Here is a 27293-nt window from a genome sequence, read left to right on the forward strand (position 1 = left end):
ACATCCTTCCTCAGATTAAGAGACCAAAACTGAATACAATATTCCAGGTGAGGCCTCACCAAGGCCCTGTACAACTGCAGTAAGACCTCTCTGCTCCTATACTCAAATCCCTTAGCTATGAAGGCCAACATACCATTTGCCTTCTTCACCGTCTGCTGTACCTGCATGCCAACTTTCAATGACTGATGTACCATGACACCCTGGTCTTGTTGCAGCTTCCCTTTGCCTAATCTGCCACCATTCAGATAATATTCTGCCTTCATGTTTTTGCCACCAAAGTGGATAACCTCACATTTATCCACATTATACTGCATCTGCCATGCATTTGCCCACTCACCTAACCTGTCCAAGTCACCTCTTAGCTTCGTCCTCACAGCTCACACCGCCACCCAGTTTAGTGTCATCTGCAAACTTGGAGATATTACACTAAATTCCTTCATCTAAATCATTAATGTATATTGTAAATAGCTCTGTGGCACCCCACTAGTCATACTGCCTGCCATTCTGAAAAGGATCCATTTATCCCGACTCTCTGCTTCCTGTCTGTCAACCAGTTCTCTATCCATGTCAGTACATTACCCCCAATACCATGTGCTTTAATTTTGCATACCAATCTCTTGTGTGGGACCTTGTCAAAAGCCTTTTGAAAGTCCAAATACACCACATCCACTGGTTCTCCCTTGTCCACTCTACTAGTTACATCCTCAAAAAATTCTAGAAGATTTGTCAAGCATGATTTCCCTTTCATAAATCCATGCTGACTTGGACCGATCCTGTCACTGCTTTCCAAATGTGCTGCTATTTCATCTTTAATAATTGATTCCAACATTTTCCCCACAACTGATGTTAGGCTAACTGGTCTATAATTACCCGTTTTCTCTCTCACTCCTTTTTAAAAAATTGGTGGTGTTACATTAGCTACCCTCCAGTCCATAGGAACTGATCCAGAGTCGAAAGACTGTTGGAAAATGATTACCAATGCATCCACTATTTCTAGGGCCAGTTCCTTAAGTACTCTGGGATGCTGACCATCATGCTCCGGGGATTTATCGGCCTTCAATCCCATCAATTTCCCTAACACAATTTCCCGCCTAATGAGGATTTCCTTCAGTTCCTCCTCACTAGACCCTCGTTCCCCTAGTATTTCCGGAAAGTTATTTGTGTCTTCCTTCGTGAAGACAGAATCAAAGTATTTGTTCAACTGGTCTGCCATTTCTTTGTTCCCCATTATAAATTCACCTGAATCTGACTGCAAGGGACCTACATTTGTCTTCACTAATCTTTTTCTCTTCACATATCTATAGAAGCTTTTGCAGTCAGCTCTTATGTTCCCAGCAAGCTTCCTCTCATACTCTATTTTTCCCCTCCTAATTAAACCCTTTGTCCTCCTCTGCTGAATTCTAAATTTCTCCCAGTCGTCAGGTTTGCTACTTTTTCTGGCCAATTTATATGCCTCTTCCTTGGATTTAACACTATCCTTAATTTCCCTTGTTGGCCACGGTTGAGCCACCTTCCCAGTTTTATTTTTACTCCAGACAGGGATGTACAATTGAAGTTCATCCATGTGATCTTTAAATTTTTGCCATTGCCAATCCGCTGTCAACCCTTTAAGTATCATTCGCCAGTCTATTCTAGCCAATTCACGTCTTATACCATCGAAGTTACCTTTCCTCAATTTCAGGACCCTAGTCCCTGAATTAACTGTGTCATTCTCCATCTTAATAAAGAATTCTACCATATTATGGTCACTCTTACCCAAGTGGCCTTGCACAACAAGATTGCTAATTAGTCCTTTCTCATTACACATCACAGTCTAGGATGGCCAGCCCTCTAGTTGGTTCCTCGACATATTGGTCGAAAAAACCATTCCTAATACACTCCAGGAAATCCTCTTCCACCGTATTGCTACCAGTTTGGTTAGCCCAATCTATATATAGATTAAAGTCGCCCATGATAAAGCTGTACCTTTATTGCACCCTTAATTTCTTGTTTGATGCTGTCCCCAACCTCAACTGTCACTACTACGGTTTGGTGGTCTGTACACAACTCCCACTAGCGTTTTCTGCCCTTTGATATTCCACATCATCCAAGCTAATGTCCTTCCTTACTATTGCATTAATTTCCTCTTTAGCTAGCAACGCTACCCCACCTCTTTTTCCTTTCTGTCTATCCTTCCTGAATGTTGAATACCCCTGGATGTTAAGGTCCCAGCCTTGGTCACCCTGGAGCCAATTAATTGCTGCCTGTACAGTTAATTCGTCCACCTTATTACGAATACTCCTCGCATTGAGGCACAGAGCCTGAAGGCTTGTCTTTTTAAACACACTTTGCCCCTTTAGAATTTTGCTGTAATGTGGCCCTTTTTGATTTTTGCCTTGGGTTTCTCTGCCCTCCACTTTTACTTTTCTTCTTTCTATCTTTTGCTTCAGCCCCCATTCTACTTTCCTCTGCATAGGTTCCCACCCCCAACATATTAGTTTCACCCCTCCCCAACAGCTCTCGCAAACACTCCCCCTAGGACATTGGTTCCGGTCCTACCCAGATACAGACTGTCCGGCTTGTACTGGTCCCACCTCCCCCAGAACCTGTTCCAATGGCCCAGGAATTTGAATCCCTCCCTTCTACACCACTCTTCAAGCCACGTATTCATCTGAGCTATCCTGCGATTCCTACTCTGACTCGCATGTGGCACTGGTAACAATCCTGAGATTACTACCTTTGAGGTCCTACTTTTTAATTTAACTCCTAGCTCCCTAAATTCAACTTGTAGGACCTCATCCCATTTTTTACCTATATGCACCACGACAACTGGCTGTTTACCCTCCCCCTCCAAAATGTCCTGCAACCGCTCAGAGACATCCTTGACCCTTGCACCAGGGAGGCAACATACCATCCTGGAGTCTCGATTGCGGCCGCAGAAACGTCTATCTATTCCCCTTACAATATAATCACCTACCACTATAGCTCTCCCACTCTTTTTCCTGCCCTCCTGTGCAGCAGAGCCACCCATGGTGCCATGAACTTGGCTGCTGCTGCCCTCCCCCCAATGAGTCATCCCCCCCAACAGTACCCAAAACCGTGTATCTGTTTTGGAAGGGGATGACCGCAGGGGACCCTGCAGTACCTTCCTTCCACTGCTCTTCCTGTTGGTCAGCCATTCCCTATCTGCCTGTGTAACCTATCGAGGAATCTGTTACTTCAACTCTGGCCTCTTGTGCATCTCCTCCTCTCGTTGCCCTACCATGGATGCCCATGCCTTTAACCTTCTGGATCCCACACTCTGGAAGCTCTCTCTAAACCTGTGTCTCTCAATCACCCTCTCCTACTTACTACAAGACCCTCCCCTCTTCGGCCAACTTTTTGATCAACCCTCCTAATCTCTCTTTGGTTTGCTGTTCTTGTATTTGTCTAATTACACTTGTGAGGTGCCTTGGTGCATTTTAAAGGGGCGATATAAATGCTGTTGCTACTGTAGAGTTAACCTCAAACATTCCCAATCAAGTACAGCAAAGCTAAATGAAGATCAAAGGTTTATTGAAGTTGTCCCAATAGTGTTCACTGACTCCAACCTCAGTGGATTTGCCACAGCAACTATCCATATAGTCCTTCTGACTGAGTGCCAATTTTTGGTGCAAAATTATGCCCATTAGAAATTGTGTTGAGATTTCTGAGCATCCTTATAATTCGCAGAAAGGAGACTTGTATCTTAAATTTGGGCTGGATTCAAACCAAGTGAATGCATTTATCCCACTGTACCATCATTATCATAGATGGTCCCTCGAAACGAGGATGACTTGCTTCCACGCCAAAAAAGGATGCGTTCACAGGTGTTTCGAATTAAGGACCCGAACTACATTCTCAAGGGTGGAAGATGCCTGTGCGTGGATTTTAACGTGTGGTGGCCGTTGCACACCAGCCACCACACGAGCTTGACAGAGCTACATCTTGGTCCAGTGGCAAGGATTACCCAAGACGACTGGAGACCTGCTCTGTTGCATGGACCAAGTACGTACACAAAATTAGTAGTGTAGGCTGGCCCGTGCTGCCCCTAGGCCCCGATCACATCCCTCCACAGTCTCTCGCCGCTTTTTCGCCCCGACCTCGTCGTTCCTGCTGTATCTGACCATGCGCCAATCACCGACCTGGACCTTGATGATGTCACTCTTCCCTGCTGTCACTCTCCTGCACCAGCTTGCGCTGCTCCCTGGAGTAGTATGCCTCCACGCTGCTCCCTGGCGCCACACCTCCGCTCCTTTAATGGCCCCGTCCACTCTACCATCCAGGTATTGTAAACAAACCCATCCATGATATTCTTCAGTTTAAAAAAAAAAGCAGGAGATAGCAATAAATTCTTACTTTTTCCAACTGGAGGATTTTCAGTCAGGCAAGTGCTCTCATGGTTTTTAATGAACAATCAAAAACAAAATATTGTAATACAGGTACTAACAAATACAAAGCTTCAAGCAGAATGCATTGCTGATCAAGATGTGGTTCTGGTATGATTGCACTGCAGAGTCACAGAAATATCATGACATGCTTTGCCAATATGCCCTCAAACTACTCTCTGTTCCAAAATTATATCTCAGCAAATCATCTGTTGGTACTGGACACAGAGCAAAAATGAAAATCAACACGACCAATATCTTTAAATAGTAAGTGCACACTACAGGTCCAATCTGATGACACATTTAGGCCAAAATGAATTATATTTAATTAATCTCAATTCAAAATACGTTGTTACTCTGGACAAGATGAAAACAACACTGTCCATTGATCAATCCGCACTGCTTTCAGTATGACTGATTGTGTGATTAGGTGCAAGGAGTAGCATGAGATTTGAGATGTTAGTTGACCACCCTTGACCTAAATGGTCAAAATCTCAACACAGAAGGAACAAAGATGTCTCGGGTTGCCAATACACATATACTACAGATATATTTCAGCATGATATTGCTTATGGTTAGTCAGTTATGCTGTCCCAGGGTAAGGGGCAGAGGAGAGGCTGGTGGACTCTGGGCATGCCCAGTAAAAGAATTTGGAAATAAGTTTGTAAGATATCTGCCCAGAGCTAGTGAAGCGAGTGTTATCAACTGGTTCCTGGAAAATAAATTATATTTATTTACCCACTGAGGAGGTAGTTTATGTGATCATTGTTTTGAGTTCTCAACATTAACCAAGAAAAAGGCAGGGATTACAAACCTTTGGAATACATTGCAAAGTATCAAGATTGCATTTTGAAACTTGCCATTATTTAAAGTTGGTATAAGTTGGAATACCAGGTGAAGCAGTTATCAAAAATTGTGCACTCTCGCATACCTATCTGTTTTGAGATAATGTGGAGTCATCCATCACAACCAGAGATGCTCACACCTTTAATGCTAGAATGGTCTTCATTCAATACACCCAGAGGACAGAGTGGCCAGATGTCAGCTATTATCCATTTTTGTGTGTCTTTCTCTCCAAGCCTCTCTCTGGCCAAGTCAGCCTAATTACAACCACCATTCCAACTCTCAATCTATCATGGTTTTGAACACAAACACTCTGGACTATGTTTTAGACAATGGCATAATTTTACTGTTATCAATTTAAGATTACAATAGATTTCCTTAATTTAAGTACATCACAGACCCTTACCTAATTTTGGAGCTTTGAACTGCACAGCTCTCAACTGTCAGTTTACCACAAAAATGCCCAAGTGACCAAGACCTGGGGCTGGATTTTCGGTCGGAGGCTTCTTAAGATGCTAATGACGGCGGTGCGGTAAATTTAGCATCCGATAAAAGTTTGCACCTACGTCCGGAAAATTCGCCCGAAACTCAGTGACAATGATCGGGGGCGATAAATCAGGCATTACACACATGCTTGGCCGCCCCAACCGAAAACCACAGTGCAAAAAAAGCTCCTTTTCTTGCGCATAAGCAGAGATGGCTACAGTTCCTGAAGCCAGCCAAAAGTTTAGGGCGCGGCCAAGTAAGTTTCTGCATGCGCAGATCCACAAGTGCACTTCGAACAAAATGGGAGAAATGGCACAGCAAGAAGGACGCCAGAGAGGATGCTGCTTTTCTGAGGCACTAATACAGGCCATTGAGGAAACCTACCTTGCATCTCGCTGGAGGAAGGAGGACCTTGCCAAGAGAGTTTAGGTGGATTTGGAGGGAGAGTGCACAGGAGGTGTCAGAGACAGACATGGTGCCGAGAACTGACACCCAACGTCGCAAGAAGTGTAACGACCTCATGAGGGTCGTCAGGGTGAGTACCCTTTACATTTATTCACCCCTGCCATGGTTGCAACATCACTTTCGCACACAATGTAAAGTCTTTGACGGAGCTGCCCCTTCTCTATGTGTTCCAGGCCATGGTGTGGGTTGGTGAAGCCACCTCAAAGCTGGAGGATCAGTTCAGCAGTCATGCCCTACACATTCAGACCCTCTTGCACTCAATTCATTCTCACTCGTCCTTTGCACTAGCCTTTGGCTCTTCATTTGCATTGGCAAAACATCACCGAGCCACAATCCTAGCTGGCTCTCACCTCCTCCCAGCCACGCAGATTATGATGCATATCTTTACACATCCAGATAGTAATAGCTACTCTACTATGGAACGCACATGTGCCACACAATGAGCTACACACTCACTCACACATTCTTCGTGTTCTTATTGTAGGCAAAACTGGCGCATAAATCGCTGGGAGCAGCAATGGACCGGAGGTGGAGAGCCTGATCTGATGGACCTCAGAGGTGGTGCAGCGAGTGTTGGCTCTCACGGGCACCCAAGTTCGCACGGTGGCGTCTGGCGAGGCACAGCCCTCTATGGGTCATGAAGGTATGTTAATGGCGTTTGCGATTTATGAGAGTTCCTGATAAAGTGGCCTACTCCCTCTACATATAGATATCCAATGCCACCTTCCTCTTACTTCCCTACCTCCTCCCCTGCTGCTAACCACACAGCTGTTGCTTTGTGCTTACACATGACCAGCCAAAAGCGCAGCAGCCTGCCCCCGAGCTGTCAACATCTGGGTACGGGGAAGATGACGAGGGTGGGGGGCGACAGTATGCTCACTGATGGTGCTCCTCCTGGTGTAGATGGCAATTCGGGACTTCGCCAGGCTCCTGTTCCTCCTCCTACTCCTCAGGTGGGGAGTGCGCAATCCCCACTGACAATACCTGGCCCCTCATGATGGCCAAGTTGTGTAGCATGCAGCACACCACAATGAATTCTGATACCTGATGAGGGGAGTATTGAAGGCTGCCTCCAGAGCAGTCCAGGCACTGGAAATGCTGCTTGAGGACTTCTATTATCTGTTCAATGACGTTGCAGATGGCCGCATGGCCCTCATTGTAGCGATGCTCCGCTTCTACATAACATAAGAAATAAGACAGGAATCGGCCATTTGGCCCCTCAAGCCTGCTCTGCCATTCAATAAGATCATGGCTGATCTAATCATGGCCTCAACTCCACTTCCTTGCCCGCTCCCCATAACCCTTGACTCGCTTATCGTTCAAAAATTTCCACCTTTGGATTTGGATCCAACATTTGCTTGATGAAGGCACATTTTACAATTTGTACTGAGCGCTCTGCTGCACCATTTGATGCAGGTTGTATGGTGGAACCTTGGTATGTTTCACACCATTTCTGCTCATGAGCTGTGCAAATTCTTCTGAACAAAATTGTGGCCCATTATCAGACACAATTTCTTCTGGCAGGCCATATGAAGAAAACAATCTTCGCAAATTGTCTAGTGTTTTACTTGGGTTTTTCCACATCAGAAACAACTCTACCCACTTCAAATGGCTAGCAATCACAATGAACAATTACTGTCCAGCTCAGCAAAATCTATATGTAACCTCTGCCACACTCGGAGAGGCTATTTCCATGGCTGTAATGGTACTGATGGTGTTTTTTTTGCTCATCAATTGACAAGTTATACACTGACTAACTATGTACTCTATGGGCTAGAATTTCCCCAAAATCCACCAGCACTGGATTGTCAGCCAAAATATCGTTAAGATTTTAAAATTACTGCAGGTGAAACACTCCCCAAAGAAAAAAGAAAATGATTCTGCCCAGCGAAAAAAAAAATGGACCTTACACCCAGATTCTCAGCGGAAAACGCAATCCTGGGCCGATTCTTAATCAAAATGGGCAGTAATTACTAAAAATTTAGACCAAGACTGCGGGTTGGGCCTAGGAGGGGGGGTGGGGGGGAGAAACAAGATATTTTTTCTAAAAATCAGAATTTAAAAAAATGAGAAAACATTCTCTGGACCTTTTCAACATAATGGCTGTAAAAGAATTTTAAAATAATGATTAACTTATCTTTTAAATTATCTTTTTTTTTTAAAACCCTTTTTTTTTGCAGGGCTACTTACCTACCAGCCAGCTCTGGCTGCTTTTCGTGGGTGGTTTCTTCAATCTTACCTATGGGTCACCGCTGAGCCCAAACTTGGACGGTTGCATTTTTTTCGGTGGTGCACGCTGGCAATCAGCTCCCCAAGCGGTATTTCGAAACCGCCGGCGGAGATGCCTTGAAAATTCTAGACCTGGCTGCCATAAGTAACTGTGTACAAAACTGTTTAGTCAAGCACACTCCCAGGTTCCGGTCATGAAGATCTCCTAATAATTTGGATCTGAATTTATTTGGGATAACTACTCTTGCACCCCACATGATACAACCTTTATCCACTGATAATTCATTCCCATGAACGAAGGAAGTATGGATGTATATCTTTCTCCGATACCTGGCTTATGGTTACTTTATCACCGCACAACCTTACCTTACCATCTGACTTGGGTACAACAACAATGGATGTAGCCCAATTACTTAGATCTACCTTAGAGTTAATGTTCTCAGTCTCTAGTCTTTTGAGTTCTTGCTCAACTTTCTCCTTGAGTGAGTATGGTACGGGACATGGCTTGCAGTAAACTGGTCTAGCATCCTTCTGTATCCTGACACTCGCCTTGAAACCTTGGATCGGACTGCCTGTTTTGTGGAACACCTTTGTATATTGCTCGATGACATCATCCTTTGACACAAATCTCATTTCAACAAGAAAAATGTCATTCCAATCCAGCTTCAATGATCTCAACCAATTTCTACCTATTAAGGCAGGCTTGTCTCCTGACATTACCGATAGGCAAGCTCTGAAACTGATTTGTATTTCACTGGTACGGTGATAGGAGAGAAAATCCCTGTGGTAGGACCGGAGTAGCCTCGCAGCTTAACCTTCGAATTCTCCTTGAAAAATCATGCAACTTGTCGACATATAGAGATTCCGGTCCCATCAACATCGTCAGTCCCTCGGAATCGAGTAAGACTTGCTTCCACTCTTAACATGAGTTGTTCGGTGGCTGTACAGTCCAATACGAGAACCACAGTCTCGGTCATAGGTGGGGCAGATAGTCGTTGAGGGAAGGGGAGAGTGGGACTGGTTTGCCGCATGCTCTTTCCACTGCCTGCGCTTGATTTCTGCATGCTCTCGGCGATAAGACTCTAGGTGCTAAGCGCCCTCCCGGATGTGCTTCCTCCATTTAGGGCAGTTTTTGACCAGGGTCTCCCAAGTGTCAGTGGGGATGTTGCACTTTATCAGGGAGGTTTTGAGGGTGCCCTTGTAACGTTTCCACTGCCCAGCTTAGGCTCGTTGCCGTGAAGGAGTTCCGAGTAGAGCACTTGCTTTGGGAGTCTCGTGTCTGGCATGCGAACTAGGTGGCCTGCCCAGCGGAGCTGATCAAGCATGGTCAGTGCTTCGATGCTGGGGATGTTGGCCTGGTCAAGGACGCTAATGTTGGTGCATCTGTCCTCCCAGGGGATTTGTAGGATCTTGCAGAGACATCGTTGGCTGTATTTCCCCAGCGATTTGAGATGTCTACTGTACATGGTCCATGTTTCTGAGCCATACTGGAGGGCAGGTATTACGACAGCCCTGTAGACCATGAACATGATGGTAGGTTTGAGGACCTAGTCCTCGAACACTCTTTTTCTCAGGTGGTCGAAGGCTGCACTGGCGCACTGGAGGCGGTGTTGGATCGCGTCGTCAATGCCTGCTCGTTGATAGGAGATATGGTAAGTGGTCCACATTGTCCAGGGCCGCGCCGTGGATCTTGATGACTTGGGGACAGTGCTGTGTGGTGAGGACAGGCTGGTGGAGGACCTTTGTCTTGCTGATGTTTAGCGTACGCTTTAATATGCCTCAGTAAATACATCGACTATGTCCTGGAGTTCAGCCTCTATGTGCGCAGATGCAAGCATCGTCCACCTACGTAGCTCAACGACAGAAGTTGGGGTGGTCTTAGACCTGGCCTGGAGATGGCGACGGTTGAACAGGTTCCCATTGGTTCTATACTTTCGTTCCACTCCAGCGGGGAGCTTGTCGACTGAGATGGAGCATGGCAGCAAGGAAGAGGGTTGGGGCGATGACACAGCCCTGTTTGACCCCAGTCTGGACGTGGATTGGTCTGTAATGGATCGGTCCTGAAAGTTTCCAAAATTACAGTGAATGGATAGCTTCTTTAAAGCTACAATGTACTCACTGATACTTTCATCATTCAACTGCTTTGGTGTTCCAAAACTTTCAGCAATTTCCAGGGGTTCAGGACTGAATGCTGTAACTTGGTTAGAATCTCCGTCAGTGCTGTGTCCTTTGGCTTGATGGGAACACACAAATTTTTCAAGGTTTCAAACACCTCGGGGCCTGCTTCAGTTAAGAAAATGGCCGTTTTCTTTCTACCATCTGGCTACTGTTTTCATCATCAGGGACTTAGACGATACTATTTGTGGTGAAAAACATTTCTAGTCACTCCACACACGCTCCGAAAATCTCTCGGTCACGATGGAACTCACCCAAGTGCTCTAATATTCCCGTAGGTGCAAGCATAAAGTGTGCTTGAAATTTACCTTGAATTTTTAGCTGTTCTTCAAAACAAAGAACCTCTCCAAATCTCTGATGGTTGGCTGGATTAACCACCAACAAAATTTTCAGCTAGGGAATCCAATTATCCTATCCTCATTCGCCAATGTGTTTTATTCTTTATGACATCACAAACACACACATACAAGATGGCTTTACAGGAACTTGTCAGGTGACCTAGTCATATGATGCTTTTATTGTATTTACAGCAGTGGCTGCATTAACACAGTAGTCCACTAGGTGTAACTCTATGGGCTAGAACCTACAATTTTTTTTGCATGTTTAACACCCATAACATCCATTTTACCGCTGAAATGACGTATAACGCCCATATATCACCCATTTTGGCACAAAATGGAAACTGGCGGCATTTTTCAGAAACTTCTCGCCGAGCATTACTTTCTCCATGTGCTTAATGCCAAGAAAAAATATTATCGTCCGCCCACTTTTTTGGGGCGGAATCAGCAGAATGGGCGAATTCAACGGCCATAATATCACCCAGCGTTACTTTCCGCACGGATTTAACGGCGAGATTCAATATTAACGCCCGTCCACATTTTTTGTCGTAAAGAGCATATTTACCAAAACTAGCGGCCATGAGATCGCCCAGCGTCAATTTCACCACCTCGTATACATATCGCCCACAATTACGCTCGCCCCAAAAAACGGCCACAAAAAGTGGAACTAATCGGAACGAATCACAGCATTATGGACGCCATGTTGTAGATCACACATCATGTCCTTTAAAAGGCTGCTGCGCTTCAACCTCGGCAGAGTTCGGATGTACTCTGCAGGTCATTAGAGTTAACGTGGACAGCTGCAAAAACGTCTTGACCATACTGTGACCGATTGGAATTGAAGAGGTGTCTTAGTCGGGACATTCATTGTTTGTGATCAATCAGTGGAAAACAGAGTGCTACTGCAATGGGACCTGTCCTTTCTCACCCTCTCTTGGTAACCAAGTACATGCAGCAGACTCAGCATTACCGAAGGAATGCTCCACTGTATTATGTGCCCAATGTAAGAAGTGACAGACAGATGAGGAGGACAGACGTTACAACCCCCGCAAGTACAAGGAGAAGCATTCTTACCTCGACTTGCCCGACACCAGACTGCGCTTCCACAAATCGGTCATCACTGAGGTATGTCAGCTGATGAGGACAGAATTGCAGCCTGCCAGCACCAACAGTACTGTACTGTCCATCGAGGTCAAAGTCACCGCGGCACTGTCGTTCTATGCCTCGGGTGAGAAACATAGAAACATAGAAAATAGGTGCAGGAGTAGGCCATTCGGCCCCTCAAGCCTGCACCGTCATTCAATGAGTTCATGGCTGAACATGCAACTTCAGTACCCCATTCCTGCTTTCTCACCATATCCCTTGATCCCCCTAGTAGTAAGGACTACATCTAACTCCTTTTTGAATACATTTAGTGAATTGGCCTCAACTACTTTCTGTGGTAAAGAATTCCACAGGTTCACCACTCTCTGGGTGAAGAAGTTTCTCCTCATCTCGGTCCTAAATGGCTTACCCCTTATCCTTAGACTGTGACCCCTGGTTCTGGACTTCCCCAACATTGGGAACATTCTTCCTGCATCTAACCTGTCTACATCCGTCAGAATTTTAAACGTTTCTGGGATCCCCTCTCATTCTTCTGAACCAGTGATTCTTTTCAGACCACAGCTGGCGACATTTGCTGACTTTATCAGCATGCCACACATCGCTGCATTAGACAGGTCACTGAAGCCCTGTACGTACGCAGGAGGGACTTGATCAGCTTCCCTATGACTAGGGAGGCACAGAGTGAGAGGGCTCTAGGATTCTCCAGAATTGCAAACTTCCCCAAGGTGCAGGGAGCAATCAACTGTATGCACATCGCGATGTGGGCACCTTTTCAGCATGCTGCGGTTTTCAGGAACTGCAAGGGATTCCACTCCCTGAATGTCCAATTGGTTGTCGACCACCAGCAAATTATACTGGCAGTGAATGCTCAATTTCCGGGCAGCATCCATGATGCTCACATCCTGCATGAGAGCACTGTATCTGATATGTTTAACAATGAGCCACAAGGTCAATGCTGGATGCTTGGTGACAAAGGATATGGCCTCGCCACCTGGCTGATGAACCTCCTGCATGACACCCACACCGAGGCCGAGAGGCAATACAACAAGAGCCACAGAGCAATTCACAATATCGTGGAGAAAACCATTGGTGTGCTGAAGCAGCACTTTAGATGACTGGACCATTTACGAAGTGAGCTCCAATACCACCCTGAGCGGGTAGCTCAATTCGTGGTGGTGTGCGCCATGCTGCACAACTTGGCTATCAGGAGGGGACAAGAATTGCCTGATGAGTCAGACAGTCCGCCTCATCAGAGAGAGGAAGATGAGGAGCCGGATGCTGACATCGGCCCAGACAATCAGGCTGATGCTGAAGCCATGCCCCCGCCCCCCTGTAGACCGCATGAAAGGGCCCGTGGTGGCATGATAACTGCAAGAGCCTTACGTCAGGAGCTCATCAATGATCGCTTTGCCTGAAAGAACGTTGGTGTTATTTACACACTGCTGGGTATGCAGGTGATACATCAATGGTGGGCATCACCTTGGTGACAGTTAAAGTTTAAGTTGATTTAAGTTAAGTGTGATTATATCCTTTGATGTTAAGGAATCACCAGCGTGTAATGGTGCAGCTATCTGAGCCAATGTGCGACAAGGTTTTGTTAAATAAAAAACATTTAAACCGAACATTAGTCTGAAATCAGTACTGCTGTACAAACCAACCCTTTCCCTGCCTGCCCCCCCACTTCTCCTCCCCACCTCTACCCCTTCCCCGCCTGGCCGAGAAAGTCCTCAGGCGATGCTTCATTGGTGACAGCCGAAGCATTGCTTGGACGGATACGGGAGAGGACGATCCCGTGGTGGGAACGTGCTCCGAGCCAGAAGCAAGATGTGTGGTTGGCAATGGGGGTGTATCACCTTGGGGTGTAGTGCGGCGCTCCGGGACCACTGGGAGCCTTCAGCCACCAGTGTTCCTGGCTAGCAGATCCAGAGCCTCCTCCATCCCTTCCATGTTATATATTTGTTGGACAAAAGCTTGGTGCCAACTATGTTCTTGGTGCTTAGTAGGTTTTTTGCTACTGGTGAATCTCCGTCGTGCCTCCCACAACAGCCAGACAAACACACACCACAGCCACACACGCTTTCCTCTCCCTCTATGCCTCCGGCTCCCTCCCTCTCTGTCTGTCTCTTCTTCTGCACGTCATGACTCCTCCTGACTTCCTGAATCGCCGGAGTCGAACGTTGCTCTGCTGTTGCTAAGGACGGCCATACTTTACAGCAGAAGGTCAAAAAAATTTAACGCTACTACCCATTTGATATCGCTCGCGGTAACACTCATTTTCAAAAATGGAAACTAGGTGTTTGAGAATGGGCGAGAAGCCGGCAGTCTGAAAACCCTTTCTTACCGCCCACGCCGGAAATAATGCCCATTTTGGGTGATGAGCACAAAAGTGGAGGTTCTCGCCCTATATTACAGGTCTTATCCTTATCCCCGAGCAGCCAGCCGTGCCCTTCCTGTGGTTGCAAAACAATCGTGACACGCTGCTCTCATGCATTGTGGAATGGTGCTCGCAAGGCCATGCGAGTGCAGTCAATGGCTCTTTAATCCGTTGAAAAGCCCGCAATCCTGCCAAAGCCACATACCTGCTCATTCTGGTTCTCCCTGCTCAATGGGAACATTCTGAAGTCCATTTTGCAGGGAGAGAGAGCCTTTGTGATGTGGCGAATACTCGATGCGCTGCATATGTCCCCTACTGCAGCATCGAATGAGCCGGAGGCATAGAAGGCCAGCGCCACAGAGACCTTCACTGCAATGGGCAGCGCATTGACATTGGTGTCAATGTGAGGCTGCAAGTCTGCCTACAGGAGATGGCAAATCTCTGTCAGCAGTTTCTTTCAGTAGCACAGCCTTCTCACACACTGCTCCTCAGAGAGCTGGAGATATTAGTCTTTCTGTATGTACAAGTTTGTATACTGATTGTAGTTTCTTCATTTTTCTTTCTCATTTTGTTTTACAGGCATCATTTTTTACATTTTGTTTTGCTTCTTATTGCTTTCATATCTTTTGCTTCTTTGTGTATTTTTGTATAAGTCCACTTGAAATCAGCTGTTGAAATTAACTGCAGTATTTAATTTCCCAGTTGTAGCTCTGCCACCAAGCTCGAAGGGGAGGGAATATTCAGGTGGCGTTTGGATGAAGTATGGAAAGGCAGAGAGATTAAACAGCCAGAGATCTCAGTACACAACTGGGCTTGTAACAGAGATTAGAGTCAGGCAGATTTTTTTTTTTTAAGTTTAAAATGAAAAGCTATCGATAAAAGTGAAGTAAATAAAAAAGGGGGAAAAAATTGTATTGTGGAACGGAACATTGGGATACAATTGGTTTGTGGTGACTACGTAATAATATGGTTAGCACAGACCTATCAGCAACACGGGAGGGACTTAATGTGCATTACATTCACATAGGCATAAAAACACAAATTTGGGGGAGAAATTCAGTCGCATCTCATAGTTGGTAACCCAGGAGGAACGGTAATTTTATCACCTTGAAAAACTTTGGGCCTCCCAACCAAAAATTTGTCGGAATTGGGCGAAGAGCTGAAGGTGGAGCAAAATCAGCTGTTACACACTTAACTTGGGGGAGTGGGGGCACTATAACAAAAGATCTGCCGAGCCTCGTAAGGTCGTTGAATTTATTGCAACATTGCCTTGCTGTTGTGGCCATGGCGTTCCGGGACAGCCTTGTCACAACCCGAGATGGTGGCCTTTGTCCCCCTACAGGCTGAAGGGCATTCCAGCGACTCTCCACTGCCTCCAGCAAGGCATCAAGGGTGGTGAGTGAGAAGCGGATAGATAGCTGGTGTCCTCCTTGCTCCTCCATTTTCGCACACTGAAGACACTGTGGAGCTGGAGCTGCTCATGCGCTAACTTAGCTTACCTTATATTTTGCAGAGCCATTGTGCATGCGCCGAACTCCAATTCAGATCCCGGAAAAATCCAAGTCTTAAAGACGCGGCAAGGTAAGGTGCGAAAATGGAGGAGCAAGGAGGGCGCCAGCTATCTCCCTGCTTCTCGCTCACCACCCTCGAAGCATTACTGGAGGCAGTGGAGAGTCGCTGGAATGCCCTTCAGCCTGTAGGGGAACAAAGGGCACTGCATAGGGTTGTGTCAAGGCTGTGGAGGGAGGTGGCACAGCACATTGCAGCCTGGAACACCGTGGCCACAACAGCAACGCAATGTCGCAATAAATTCAACAACCTTACTAGAGTCGGCAGGCTGAGTACCCTTTCCATTCACCTTCCAATGCCTTCATGTGAACCTCACTGTCTCACACAATGTTAAGACTTTGCAGTGCCTATCCCTTCTCGATGAGTACCAGTCCATGCTCCTTCTTGCTGATGCCAGCCTGAAACCTCTCCATCGCCTCATTAGACATGCCCTGCCCATCCAAGCCTCCGTCACCTTCTAGCGCCTTACTCAGCCTGAGCCCACCTAGCAGCACCTTTCAACTCTTCATATGCAGTCACAGGCCTAAGCATCATACTTACTGGTAGTTACTTGTGCCCCAGACCCACATCCACTGTGCAATGTCACACAGGATGAAATGCAGGTATGCACACTTCCTCATATTACTCGTGAGTACCCGACTGCAGACACAGGTGCCACACCAGCACCTACACCGCCACTAACAAGTTTTTGATTTTGTCATTGCAGGTCAAACTTGCACACAATATGCACGAGCTGCATCGTTGGGGAGAGGGCCAGTCCTACCTCCAGGACATCAGCGAGATGGAGGAGCAAGTGTCCGCCTTCAAGGGCGCTGCAGTCGTGGCGGTGGGGGGCGGAGAGGCAGAGCCCCCGCTCAACAGTGAGGGTATGTGAATGAGATGGCCGTTTTATGCGAGTCCCCTTAGCCTTGAGGTTACATGCCTTACAACGGATGCAGTATAATATGGATAATTGTGAGGTTATCCACTTTGGTGGCAAAAACAGGAAGACAGAATATTATCTGAATAGTGACAGATTAAGAAAAGGGAAAGTGCAACGAGACCTGGGTGTCATGGTACATCAGTCATTGAAGTTTGGCATGCAGGTACAGCAGGCGGTTAAGAAAGCAAATGGCATGTTGGCCTTCATAGCTAGAGGATTTGAGTATAGGAGCAGGGAGGTCTTACTGCAGTTGTACAGATCCTTGGTGAGGCCACATCTGGAATATTGTGTTCAGTTTTGGTCTCCTAATCTGAGGAAAAACATTCTTGGTATTGAGGGAGTGCAGCGAAGGTTCACCAGATTGATTCCCGGGATGGCAGGACTGATCTGAGGAGAAACTGGATCAACTGGGCTTGTATCCACTAGAGTTTAGAAGAATGAGGGGGGATCTTATAGAAACATATAAAATTCTGACGGGATTGGACCGGTTAGAGGCAGGAAGAATGTTCCCATTGCTGGGGAGTTCCAGAACCAGAGGTCACAGTCTAAGAATAAGGGGTAAGCCATTTAGGACCGAGATGAGGAGAAACTTCTTCACTCAGAGAGTTGTTAACCTGTGGAATTCTCTACGGAAGAAAGTTATTGAGACCAGTTCGTTAGATATATTCAAAAGGGAGTTAGATATGACCCTTACGGCCAAAGGGATCAAGGGGTATGGAGAGAAAGCAGGAAAGGGGTACTGAGGTTGAATGATCAGCCATGATCTTATTGAATGGCGGTGCAGGCTTGAAGGGCCGAATGGCCTGCTCCTGCACCCAATTTCTATGTTTCTAACATGTTGCAACCAAAATAATGATGCCCCCCCCTACTTCTTGCCTTCCTGACCCCTTCCCAGCTGATAACCACACTTCTGTTGCTTTGTGCTTGGAGGATGAGCCAGAAGAGCGGCAGCCTGCCTGTAAGCAGACATCTTCATACGACGGGCAAGATGAGGAGGCAGTGGAGAGCAGTGTGCTAGCACAGCGCAACATGTCTTCATTGGGAGCGAATGAGGAGACCACCTCGATGGAAGAGGCAGTCTTCCCGGGGTTGCATGAAGCTGAGGCTCCTGGCCCCGTGGCCTGCAGCAACACCCAGCGAGAGGGGTATCTCGAGGACCAGCTCTCCAGAGGGCAAGTCAGCCCAAAGGAGCAGCTTGGAACCCAATGTCCTCTCTCAGGTGGACCTCATTCCAGCTCCCACCACTGTCATTTTACTTTTGCACCTGCCGCCCATTCTCAGGCAATGCCGTCAGCAGCCGGGTCTTCCAGCCCAGAGCGCCATGCTAGGCCATCTGTCCTGTCTCCCTCAGACACACAGCAGCCCTCAAGCAGCCTTGCTGCAGGCACTAAGGAATCATTGAGGAGCAGCTGTAGGTGAGGGGGGCAAGGCAGAGGGGTGGTAAATGCCAATGGAAGACCCACTGAGTAAATGTGTCCCCAAGGGACCTATATACATATGCTGGGAAGTTTCAGCATCGTGTTTTTTGAAGGGGCGGGTGCTCCATTTTGTTTTATTGGAGGGTGTGGGGCTTTTGGGGTTGTTCGAGGCGTATTTGCCAAATAAAATATGTTAGTTGAACCATTTCCTTCAGTGTCTGGTGTGACGGAGATGGGGCCTTATCGTGGCACAATGCACAGTCATTATTAGCTGCATCCCTCAGCTACCTCCATTTAAGCTTGGCGCTCCCTAATGAGCCACCACCAAATAGTCCTGGCCAACTTGGCAGGCTGTCTCTTCCGTGGCCGCTGCTGGTCCTCGTCGTGTTGCTGGACATTCAGGGCGTCGTCACGCTCTTGTTCCTGTTCCTCCTCGTCCTCCTGAGGTGGGCCTGCGGTCCCCACTGGCAAAGCCTGGGTCTTCATGATGGCCAAATCATCCAGCACACCCCAATGACTAGTGAGACCTGTTGAGGGGAGTATTGAAGGTTACCTCCAGAATCGGTGTGTCAGCAGCCCTATTGTCTGCTCTATGCTTTCACGGGTGGCGGTATGGCTCTCATTGTAGCATACCTCCGCCTCTGTGGTGGAATTGTGGAGGGGGAGGGGGGGGGGGCGGGGAGGCGCGGGGTCATTAGCCAGGTGTCCAGGCCTTATCCCTCGTCCCCGAGCAACCAGCCTCGGCCTTGCCATGGTGGCTGAAACAGCCGAGATACAGTGCTCTCCCACAGGATAAAGGCATCTTGTGCGTTTCTCGGATAGCGAGTATTGACTGCAAAGATGCGCTGCGTGTGGTCGCACACCAGCTACACATTTAGGGAGTGGTATCCCTTTCTGTTTCTGAAGACCTCTGCATTCTGGAATGATACTTGCAAGGCCACATGCGGCAGTTAATTGCTCCTTGGAAGTGGGCTAGGGAAGCCCACTTTCCTGGCAAACCTACATGTGCTTTCATTCTCTTTTTCCTTGGTCCTCGGGAAAATAATGAAGTCCATTCTACGTGTGTAGAGTATCTGTGCGACGTTGCGGATGGAGCGATGTGCTGCGAATTGTCAAACACTGTACATGTCCCCTGTTGCATCTTGGAAGGAGCCGGAGGCATAGGTGGTGAGTGCCACCGTGACCTTCACTGCGATGGGCAACGCAGTCCTGGGGCCGACGTGCTGCTGCAGGAGATGGCATATCTCTAACGACCTCCTTTTGGAAGCACAGCCTTCTGACACACTGCTCCTCAGACAGGTCCAGGTATGAGTGTTGCCGCCAGTAAAGTCATGGGGGGTATGGCCTCCTGCAGCGATTTCTGGGGACTGTCCTCCTTCGGCCACCGACATGGCTAACAGCCCTTCTTGGTTGACGCCGCCTTGCTAGAGCACGTACAATGCAACGCTGGCGGCATAGTAATGCATCCATCAAAATTTAGCAAATTACTTTTTCGAACGCTGAACTGTTATGTCCGTCTGCTGTTGCAAACTTAGAGGCTCATGCACCACGCTCTGTGTAAATATTGCACTGACTGTGACCTCCAAGAGATGCCTTACTCATCCCTTTAGGTAGCCACCATTTAACTTCTCTGGAAGGCTGTACCAACTGTTTATTCAGACATGATTATTGACGGTCGCTAAATTAGGCGGCCTCATTTAATTTACCGAACTGGGTGCAGCGTGGGCGTTGCACCAGGACTGACGTCAGGATTGTACTGATCGTCAGCTGTCAAGTGCTAATGGTTTGCATCCCTGGTGAGCCTCTAATGAATTTTCCGTCAGGTTGCTATAAGCTGCGGGCCCGGTCGCTAAGCTCCAACGCTCACATTAACGTCCCCTCTGGGTGCTAACTGAGACTATAGACAACCAAAAATCCAGCCCAAAGTATTTTAATAATAAAAGGTGTGCATAGCTTCCAAGCACAGTACCATACTGAAAACAAGACCACCAACGAATAATGCAAACTAACATATGCAGTTTTTAATAACAGGCAACAAAATCATTTCAAGGTTATCATCTAACCACAGGGTGCAGGTAACACACACCCTTCAAATTTTGCTCTTGTAATTCATAATGACATTTCGCTAACAAACCTTGTAATCACTCCCTTTGCATCATTATCCTCCGATGGTTCTTTATGCACATGCTAGCAAGATTGGAATTTAGAGAACGACGGGTGGTAACGTGTGACAGAATTACTTAGAAGTGCTCAGAAGTACTCACGGTTGTGGACACAAATGTGTCGAGCTGGGCAAAGTTCAAAATTGAAGAGCCAAAGGTAAACAGGTACTTCTGAACAGAGGTTGGTAATTTTTTGTTACTTTACAAACCGATGTTCAGCTCCCAACCTCCCAAATGTGTAACTCCACCGAATTACTTGGTGTACACCTCCAACCTCTTTCACCTGCTCCCTCATTCAGGTACAACCTACAAGGCTAAGGACCAAGAGCTGGAAAGAGGGATTAGGCCAGATAGCTCTTTGTTGGCCGGCACAGACACGATGGGCCGAATGGCCTCCTTCTGTGCTGTAAATTTCTATGATTCTATGGGGTAGCCCCTTCCTGTGTGTTCACTCCCTAGTTTGCTTGATGCGTCATTCCTGATAAGTGGCACTTGTCATTGCGATATACCTGTACTGAGATACTCAGAAAAGTTCTGTGGGCTGGAGGATTTACCAATTATCATCATGTGTTAACCTGCACTCTTGCAGCTGAGTCAGAAGGTCATGCGTTCAAATTCCATTGCATTACAACAGTGTCAACACTGTTAAAGTACTTCATTGGCTGTGAAGCACTTAGGAATATCCCGAGGATATCAAAGACACTCTATACATGCAAGCTCTTCTATTTGCACTGAGCTGGTTCACAAGATTAGGAAGTTCCAAATTCTGAGCTTAGCTGAACGTTTCAATGCAGAAGTAGCTATGGTGCATTACAAGTAGATTGACAGCACTATAATCAAGGGGGATTCCCAAAAGGTCACAGGCAGGAAGAAAGTTCTTTGGAATGGACACAGAGGGTTTGAAGGGACATGCTGGGAGGGTGGCAGGTGGGGAAAGCGTAAAGAAGAGAAGGGAAGAGTCACCTCAGAGAAATAGAAATGACCGTGATTGGGGGAATAATCTCTGGCAAGGGAAGGAGCCCTCATCAGCACACAAGCCCCAGGACAATCCACAGTGCCCAGCAAGATCTAGAACAGGCTTAACTCGCAAGATGCACTCCTCCACTAATCCAGCATCATGTTCAAAAAATTAACAATTCCTTAAAACATTTGATTTTTCTTAATTCTTCTGAAAGAATGTGTGAAACGTACCATATCAAATATTACATTACTTGTGCGGTCTTGTGTTGGGAGTAGTGTATTCCTGTTGGCAACCGGAGCAGTAACTGGAGTAAACCTTCATAACATCTCTCGGTGAGGTGCATTTTGCAGCAAAATGAAACCTGGTACCAGGTTGCCTTTGCCCAATTAGTTTTCAGCATGAGTCGTTTGGCAATTTTTAGAGTTATAAATGAGAAAAAATTACCCTAAAGCCTGTATGATTGAGAGATACTGTAGCATCCCTGCATAATGTACAACTTATGCAACTAAGAAACCAACTAGCATATTTTGCAAGTGACATTCAAAAATTGGATGGGAACATTGCTTTCACTAAAACTATATTTAAAAAGCTGAATTAAAAAGGCCTTCCATGATTAAAAATACCTACTGAGGTAAACAAGTCAAGAATCTGCTTTATTGGCGGTGTTAAGAAAAATGTGCAGCTTGGCTCGATTTAAACAAAACAATAATGTGGCTTTTCCCACCATGTTATAATAATCAATGCTACTTTTGTTTTGTAGTAAAAGGGATTTGAGGATTTCAGATTATTGTTTTCAGTTTTATATTCGTACACAAACATCATTTACTGTTTGTCTTTGGATAATTGCACATCCGAAGATTAAAGCTCAGACAAAGGAGAACTGAAATGTCAGTGATGAAAAATGGAATTCTAAAATATTGGCTGTGATTTATAAAATATTATGCAGATTTACTATTTTGATTGCATACATGTCAAAATTAATCAGCTATCTGATGGAATAGCAGCCAAGTGACTTTGTTCAGTGTTAACTGAGAGCTTTAGAAATAGATGGTGCAAACAGTCAGCCGGAATGAAAAATAGGCTAGGAACTGGTAGCAAAGTGTACAAGCGCTTTTTTTTTCCACTTCTGGAATCTGGGTTTGAATGTATTTATGAGATGATCGTCTCCTCTAGCTGCTGGCTGTAAGGGTCCCATATGAAATTACTTAGTCAGTCTCATCCAGTTCCTACTGGGCACAGACTGTTAAACTCACATGAATGGCTAGTGTGAGAAATGGAAAATAATGTTACTCTGGTGCACGTTTCATGTTGGAACAAAGGCACAGCGATGCAGCAAAATAGAGAGCGCATTGCACCGCATCTAACCTGTACTGTACCTTGCCTGGGAGTGTTTTAGGTTTGCAATGAATCCTTGTGCTAATTCGCTCACCTTTTTTTTTTTAAGTGTACAATTGGTAACAAGAGGCATCTTTTAATCTATGTAACATTTTATCTTAATTTCACTTTAAACAATAGATGCAGAATACAATTGATAGACAGATAAAAATCAAACAACTTTTCAGTTTTCCCATTATACTTTTCATATTACAAGATGCAAAATACTGCAATTTTATTTGCTAAAATTTATGATTGAAAAAAGTTTGTCAATACTTGGAAGTTAAAAAATAAGTTGGTCATAGCATTTAATATTTTTATCCAAGACAGTCAGCAGGGAATCAGTGTCTACGAAATTTGTGAAGGGCAGATCATGTCTAACTAATTTAGTAGAATTTTTTGAGGAGGTCACTAACATGGTGGATGCTGCCTTATAGACTTCCAGAAGATATTTAATAAGGTTTCACACAGATTAGCAGCGAAAATACAAGCACATGAAATTGGAGATAATCTTGGAACATGGGCTCCTATCTCCCAATCAACTATCAACCCAAGAGTAAGGAGTAAGAATGTATTCTGATTTTCGGGATGTGATAAGTGGTGTTCCCCTGGGTTCTGTATTGGTGGCTCTACTTTTTTACCATATCTATCAATGACTTGGATAGAGGAATAGACAGTTGTATATCCAAGTTTGCAGATGACATGAAGCTAGAAGACATAGTAAGTTGTGTATATGGGAGCAGGAAGTTACTAAGGGACATGGACAGATTAAGTGAAGGGAAAAATGTGACAGATGGAGTTCAATGTGGGAAGTCATCTATTTTGGAAACATGAAAGACAAATCAGAAGATTTAATTAATGGTGAAAAATTCGGAGCAGTGCAACAACAATGGGATTTGGGTGCCAAGGTAAACAAATCACGAAAAGCTAGTGCACATACAAAAAGTAATAAAAAGGCTAATAGAATGTTGGCCGTTATCTCAAAAGGGACTGGAATATGAAGGAGAGGACGTTATGTTTCAATGTACAGAATTTAGACAGACTTCATTTAGAGAATGGAGTTCAGTTTAGGGCACCTCAGGAACAATATATTGGCCTTGGAGGTATAGCACATATTCACCAGAATGATACGGAGGCTAAAGGGATTAAATTATGCGAGGAGGTTGAGTAAACTTGGCTTGTATTCCCTTGAGTTTAGAAGGTCGAGGGATAATCTAATTGAGGTGTATAAAATTATAAAAGGATTCAACAGAGTAGATACAGATAAATTATTTCCTCTGCTAAGGGATTCCAGAACAAGGGAGCACACACTTAAAATTAGAGCTTGCCCATTTAGGAGTGAAATCAGGAAATATTTTTTCACACAAAGGGTAGTGGAAATCTCAAACTCTCTCCCTTAAAAGGCTGTGGATGCTGGGGCTAAAACTAAATTTCAAGACTGTGCTTGATAAAATGTTGTTAGGTAAGAATAGAAGAGGAACAAAGGCAGGTAAATGGAGATGAGCTATAGATCAGCCAGAGTCTGATTAAATAGCAGAATTTGTTCCTGGAATAAATTTAGTTCTGCTCTTGTAGATCACTAAATCTAACATGCATGGACCTATTCTCCGTTTTGAGGAATGTGTATGTTCTGATCCCAAATGTTCTATCCTGTGAGGTCATGATTGCAAAACTAGAATTCAACATTAAAAAAAAATCTCAGGGAATTTTCCAATTTAAAAGTAAATCAATTGATATATTTTAAATGTATCTGCTTATTTTGGTTAATAAATGATTAGTTGCAGCAAAAAAATAACGTTGGTAATGGTTTTCATTTGCAATTGGTGCAGTTAGCAACAGATAAAACAATTCTATTGTATGTGTTATACAAGTAAAACATAGAAAACAATTGATCCGAGGAGGAACAGTCCAGCACCTTCCACTGCACTACTTGATTCATTTTTTCTATGTTGGCTGGTTTTGCCATCTTGCATTTTTACTCTAATGGACAGCTCGCATCATGCCCACTGTTACCGGCCCTGGGTAACTGCCTTTAAAGAATTATTTCTTTGGTCATTTTTGTTCTCTTAAAAACATCAAGTGTGGGTCAGTCCTCCAATACTGCAAACTTTCCTTGAAAAACAAAAACTCAACCATCCAACATTTCGTAGCTACAATCCATACGAATTATGCCAGTCTCAGTGGCAAGTGGGTGCAGATGAAATCACCACCAAAACAACTGTTTGGAAGGACTTCAAAATATATACTACGCAGGATTAAAAAAAACTATAGAAAGGAATCTGTGCATTAAATGGTTAAGAAATACAGAAAACAGCATGGAAAAGCAAAAGAACAAAAGTAGTACAATTCTAATGTATTATTTTATACTTTTTGTTTTTCTCTATTAATACAGAGAACATTTCAATATATTGTTATGGCCCAGATTGCACGTTTTATCAATCAGCTATTAGCTACACAAACTTTAATCAGAGTTCTGCTGATTATTTCATCACTGACAACTGTGTAGTCGTCTTTTTCAGAACATTACTACTTTACCAATATTGCATTTTTTTTTTAAATCTCATACTCAGGAGCTAGGAATAAACACAAAGTTCAATATTTTTTTCATAGATGAAGACCAAACTACATTGTTAAAAACTTTTTTAAAACAGGTATTACAAGGCTTTTAACACAACTAAAATACAGCCATTGTGAATATCTATACTGCAATAAAAGGATTGTGGTTTGTTTCCTTCGCCAACAGCATTGTGTGCAGATTAGCATCCACTACATCAGGAATAAAATTCGCTGCAGTATTAAAGAAATACCCATTATAGTATTATCCATATTACTGACAAATCCAATTATGCATCAATATAATAATGCTGTTTAGAAACCCAATAAATGCGTTTAAGGTAATACAACATCCTAGTTCCGGCTCTGTGTCTGGTTAAAAATTGAAGAATATACTACAGAAAAATCGTGACTAATGTATTTCCGAGAAGTCTGTCAAGAGTGGTTAGTAATGTATTTGGGGTTATCGGGGTTTCAATGTTTAACACACAAAGATTAACATCTGTCCACAACAGCTTTTTGACGCTTTTTAAATTCTGTTTGTTATTCTAAGTTAGTAGAAAAAGCAATGCCTTCAAGTATGGAAAATATGTTTTCCATATAGATGTTAAAAACTTGCCCTAACCGTGTGCACTCAAAAGTTCTTTATATTTACTATTGGTACTTTAAAGTGAAAGCATTGCATGAAATAGAATTGTTTTATTACAGGTACATACAAACACTTCCCCATTACAACATCGTAGAAATCAATCGATGCTTACCATCCTCTTTTTCATCAAAAACTGGCCGCTTTGAAGAACTGTTCGCTCCCATCCTCTCTCACCTCTGATACATTTAAGAAGGAGCCGAGCCGCTGGCATTCCTTAGTTGCTTCAACACTAGGAGAGCTGTGCAGTACTTGGAAGCGAACATTTCCTTCCAGTCACTCCCCGCTTAGTGTCTCACGGCCATAACGCGCGGGTACAATGTGGTGGTCCTGGTCTGTTTTAAGGTTGTCTGCACGTTTAAAACTTGGAAACACGGGGTGTGGGGCGGAGCTGAATGGAAAACTACTAGCTGGAGCCCAGGGCACTGGGGCAGCGGCTTTGGAGGCAGACCGCTTGGTTATTGCCACACTGGTACATCGCGGGAGAACAGGGGCTGGGTTTTATTTCCCTCCCTTCCTCTCCTCCCTACAATAGATGAAAATGGCTCAAAAAATGGAACGGAAAACCTTAAATTTTTTTTACGGTGGATGTCAAAATGCTTTCTTATTGCAAAAAAATGGACAGGCAGCGCTGCTGGGAAAGCCCAGCCTTGTCTGGTGTGCGTTGGTTAGTGCGGCCGCCCGCTCACACCGGGCTGCTCATTGTACAAGGTGCAGGCGCTCGGTGATCGTAATCCACCTCCTCCAACCTCTCGCCTCCCGGCTCCGCCCCTTCACCGCTCCCATTGGCGACTTTGCGGGCAGCGCCGCAGATCCCTCAAAGGCGGTTGGCTGCTTTCCCAATCAATCATGCAAACCGACCACCGTGGTCGCTGCTTTCGAGGTGGATGGAGGAAGCGCTGCGGGGTGGGGGCAGTCAATGAGATTCGAGTTTTTGCACAAACAAACTAAATTGGAGATGTAACTGCGAGATGTGTGCTTTTGTAAATATTATTTATACCGTGAAAGCTATTGGACTTGAATTCTGATGTGCCATTAATAAAGGGAAAATTAATCTCTAACCGATGTTAAGGTTGTATTTGGTTTCGGATTTAGGAGATCTCAAGGTTCCCTGGATACAAAAAGAAACCAGAAAAGGAAAACCCTGAAAACATTTAGCAAAACCAACACAAAGCTAGTAAAGTGCAAGTCAAGCTGGCCGTTCAACAGCCAAGTCTCTTAAACACTGTAGATCCTGTCCCTATTTGCCAATTGTCTTGGAACGTCCACGATATGTGCTGCCCATATCC

General features: G+C 45.1%; 1 protein-coding gene across 1 annotated transcript in view; it reads right to left on the reverse strand.

Annotated features, from left to right (window-relative positions):
- Positions 1–26349, reverse strand: part of LOC139260320 (serine/threonine-protein kinase 32C) — a 455645-nt gene extending 429296 nt beyond the window's left edge. Inside the window, exon 1 of the mRNA XM_070876794.1 lies at positions 26120–26349. Within this exon, the coding sequence (XP_070732895.1) occupies positions 26120–26171 (52 nt within the window). The 5' untranslated portion in view covers positions 26172–26349. The remainder of the gene's footprint in view (positions 1–26119) is intronic.
- Between the last annotated feature and the right edge of the window lie 944 nt (positions 26350–27293).

The sequence above is a fragment of the Pristiophorus japonicus genome, chromosome 3, assembly GCF_044704955.1.
Source record: "Pristiophorus japonicus isolate sPriJap1 chromosome 3, sPriJap1.hap1, whole genome shotgun sequence".
NCBI lineage: Eukaryota > Metazoa > Chordata > Chondrichthyes > Pristiophoridae > Pristiophorus > Pristiophorus japonicus.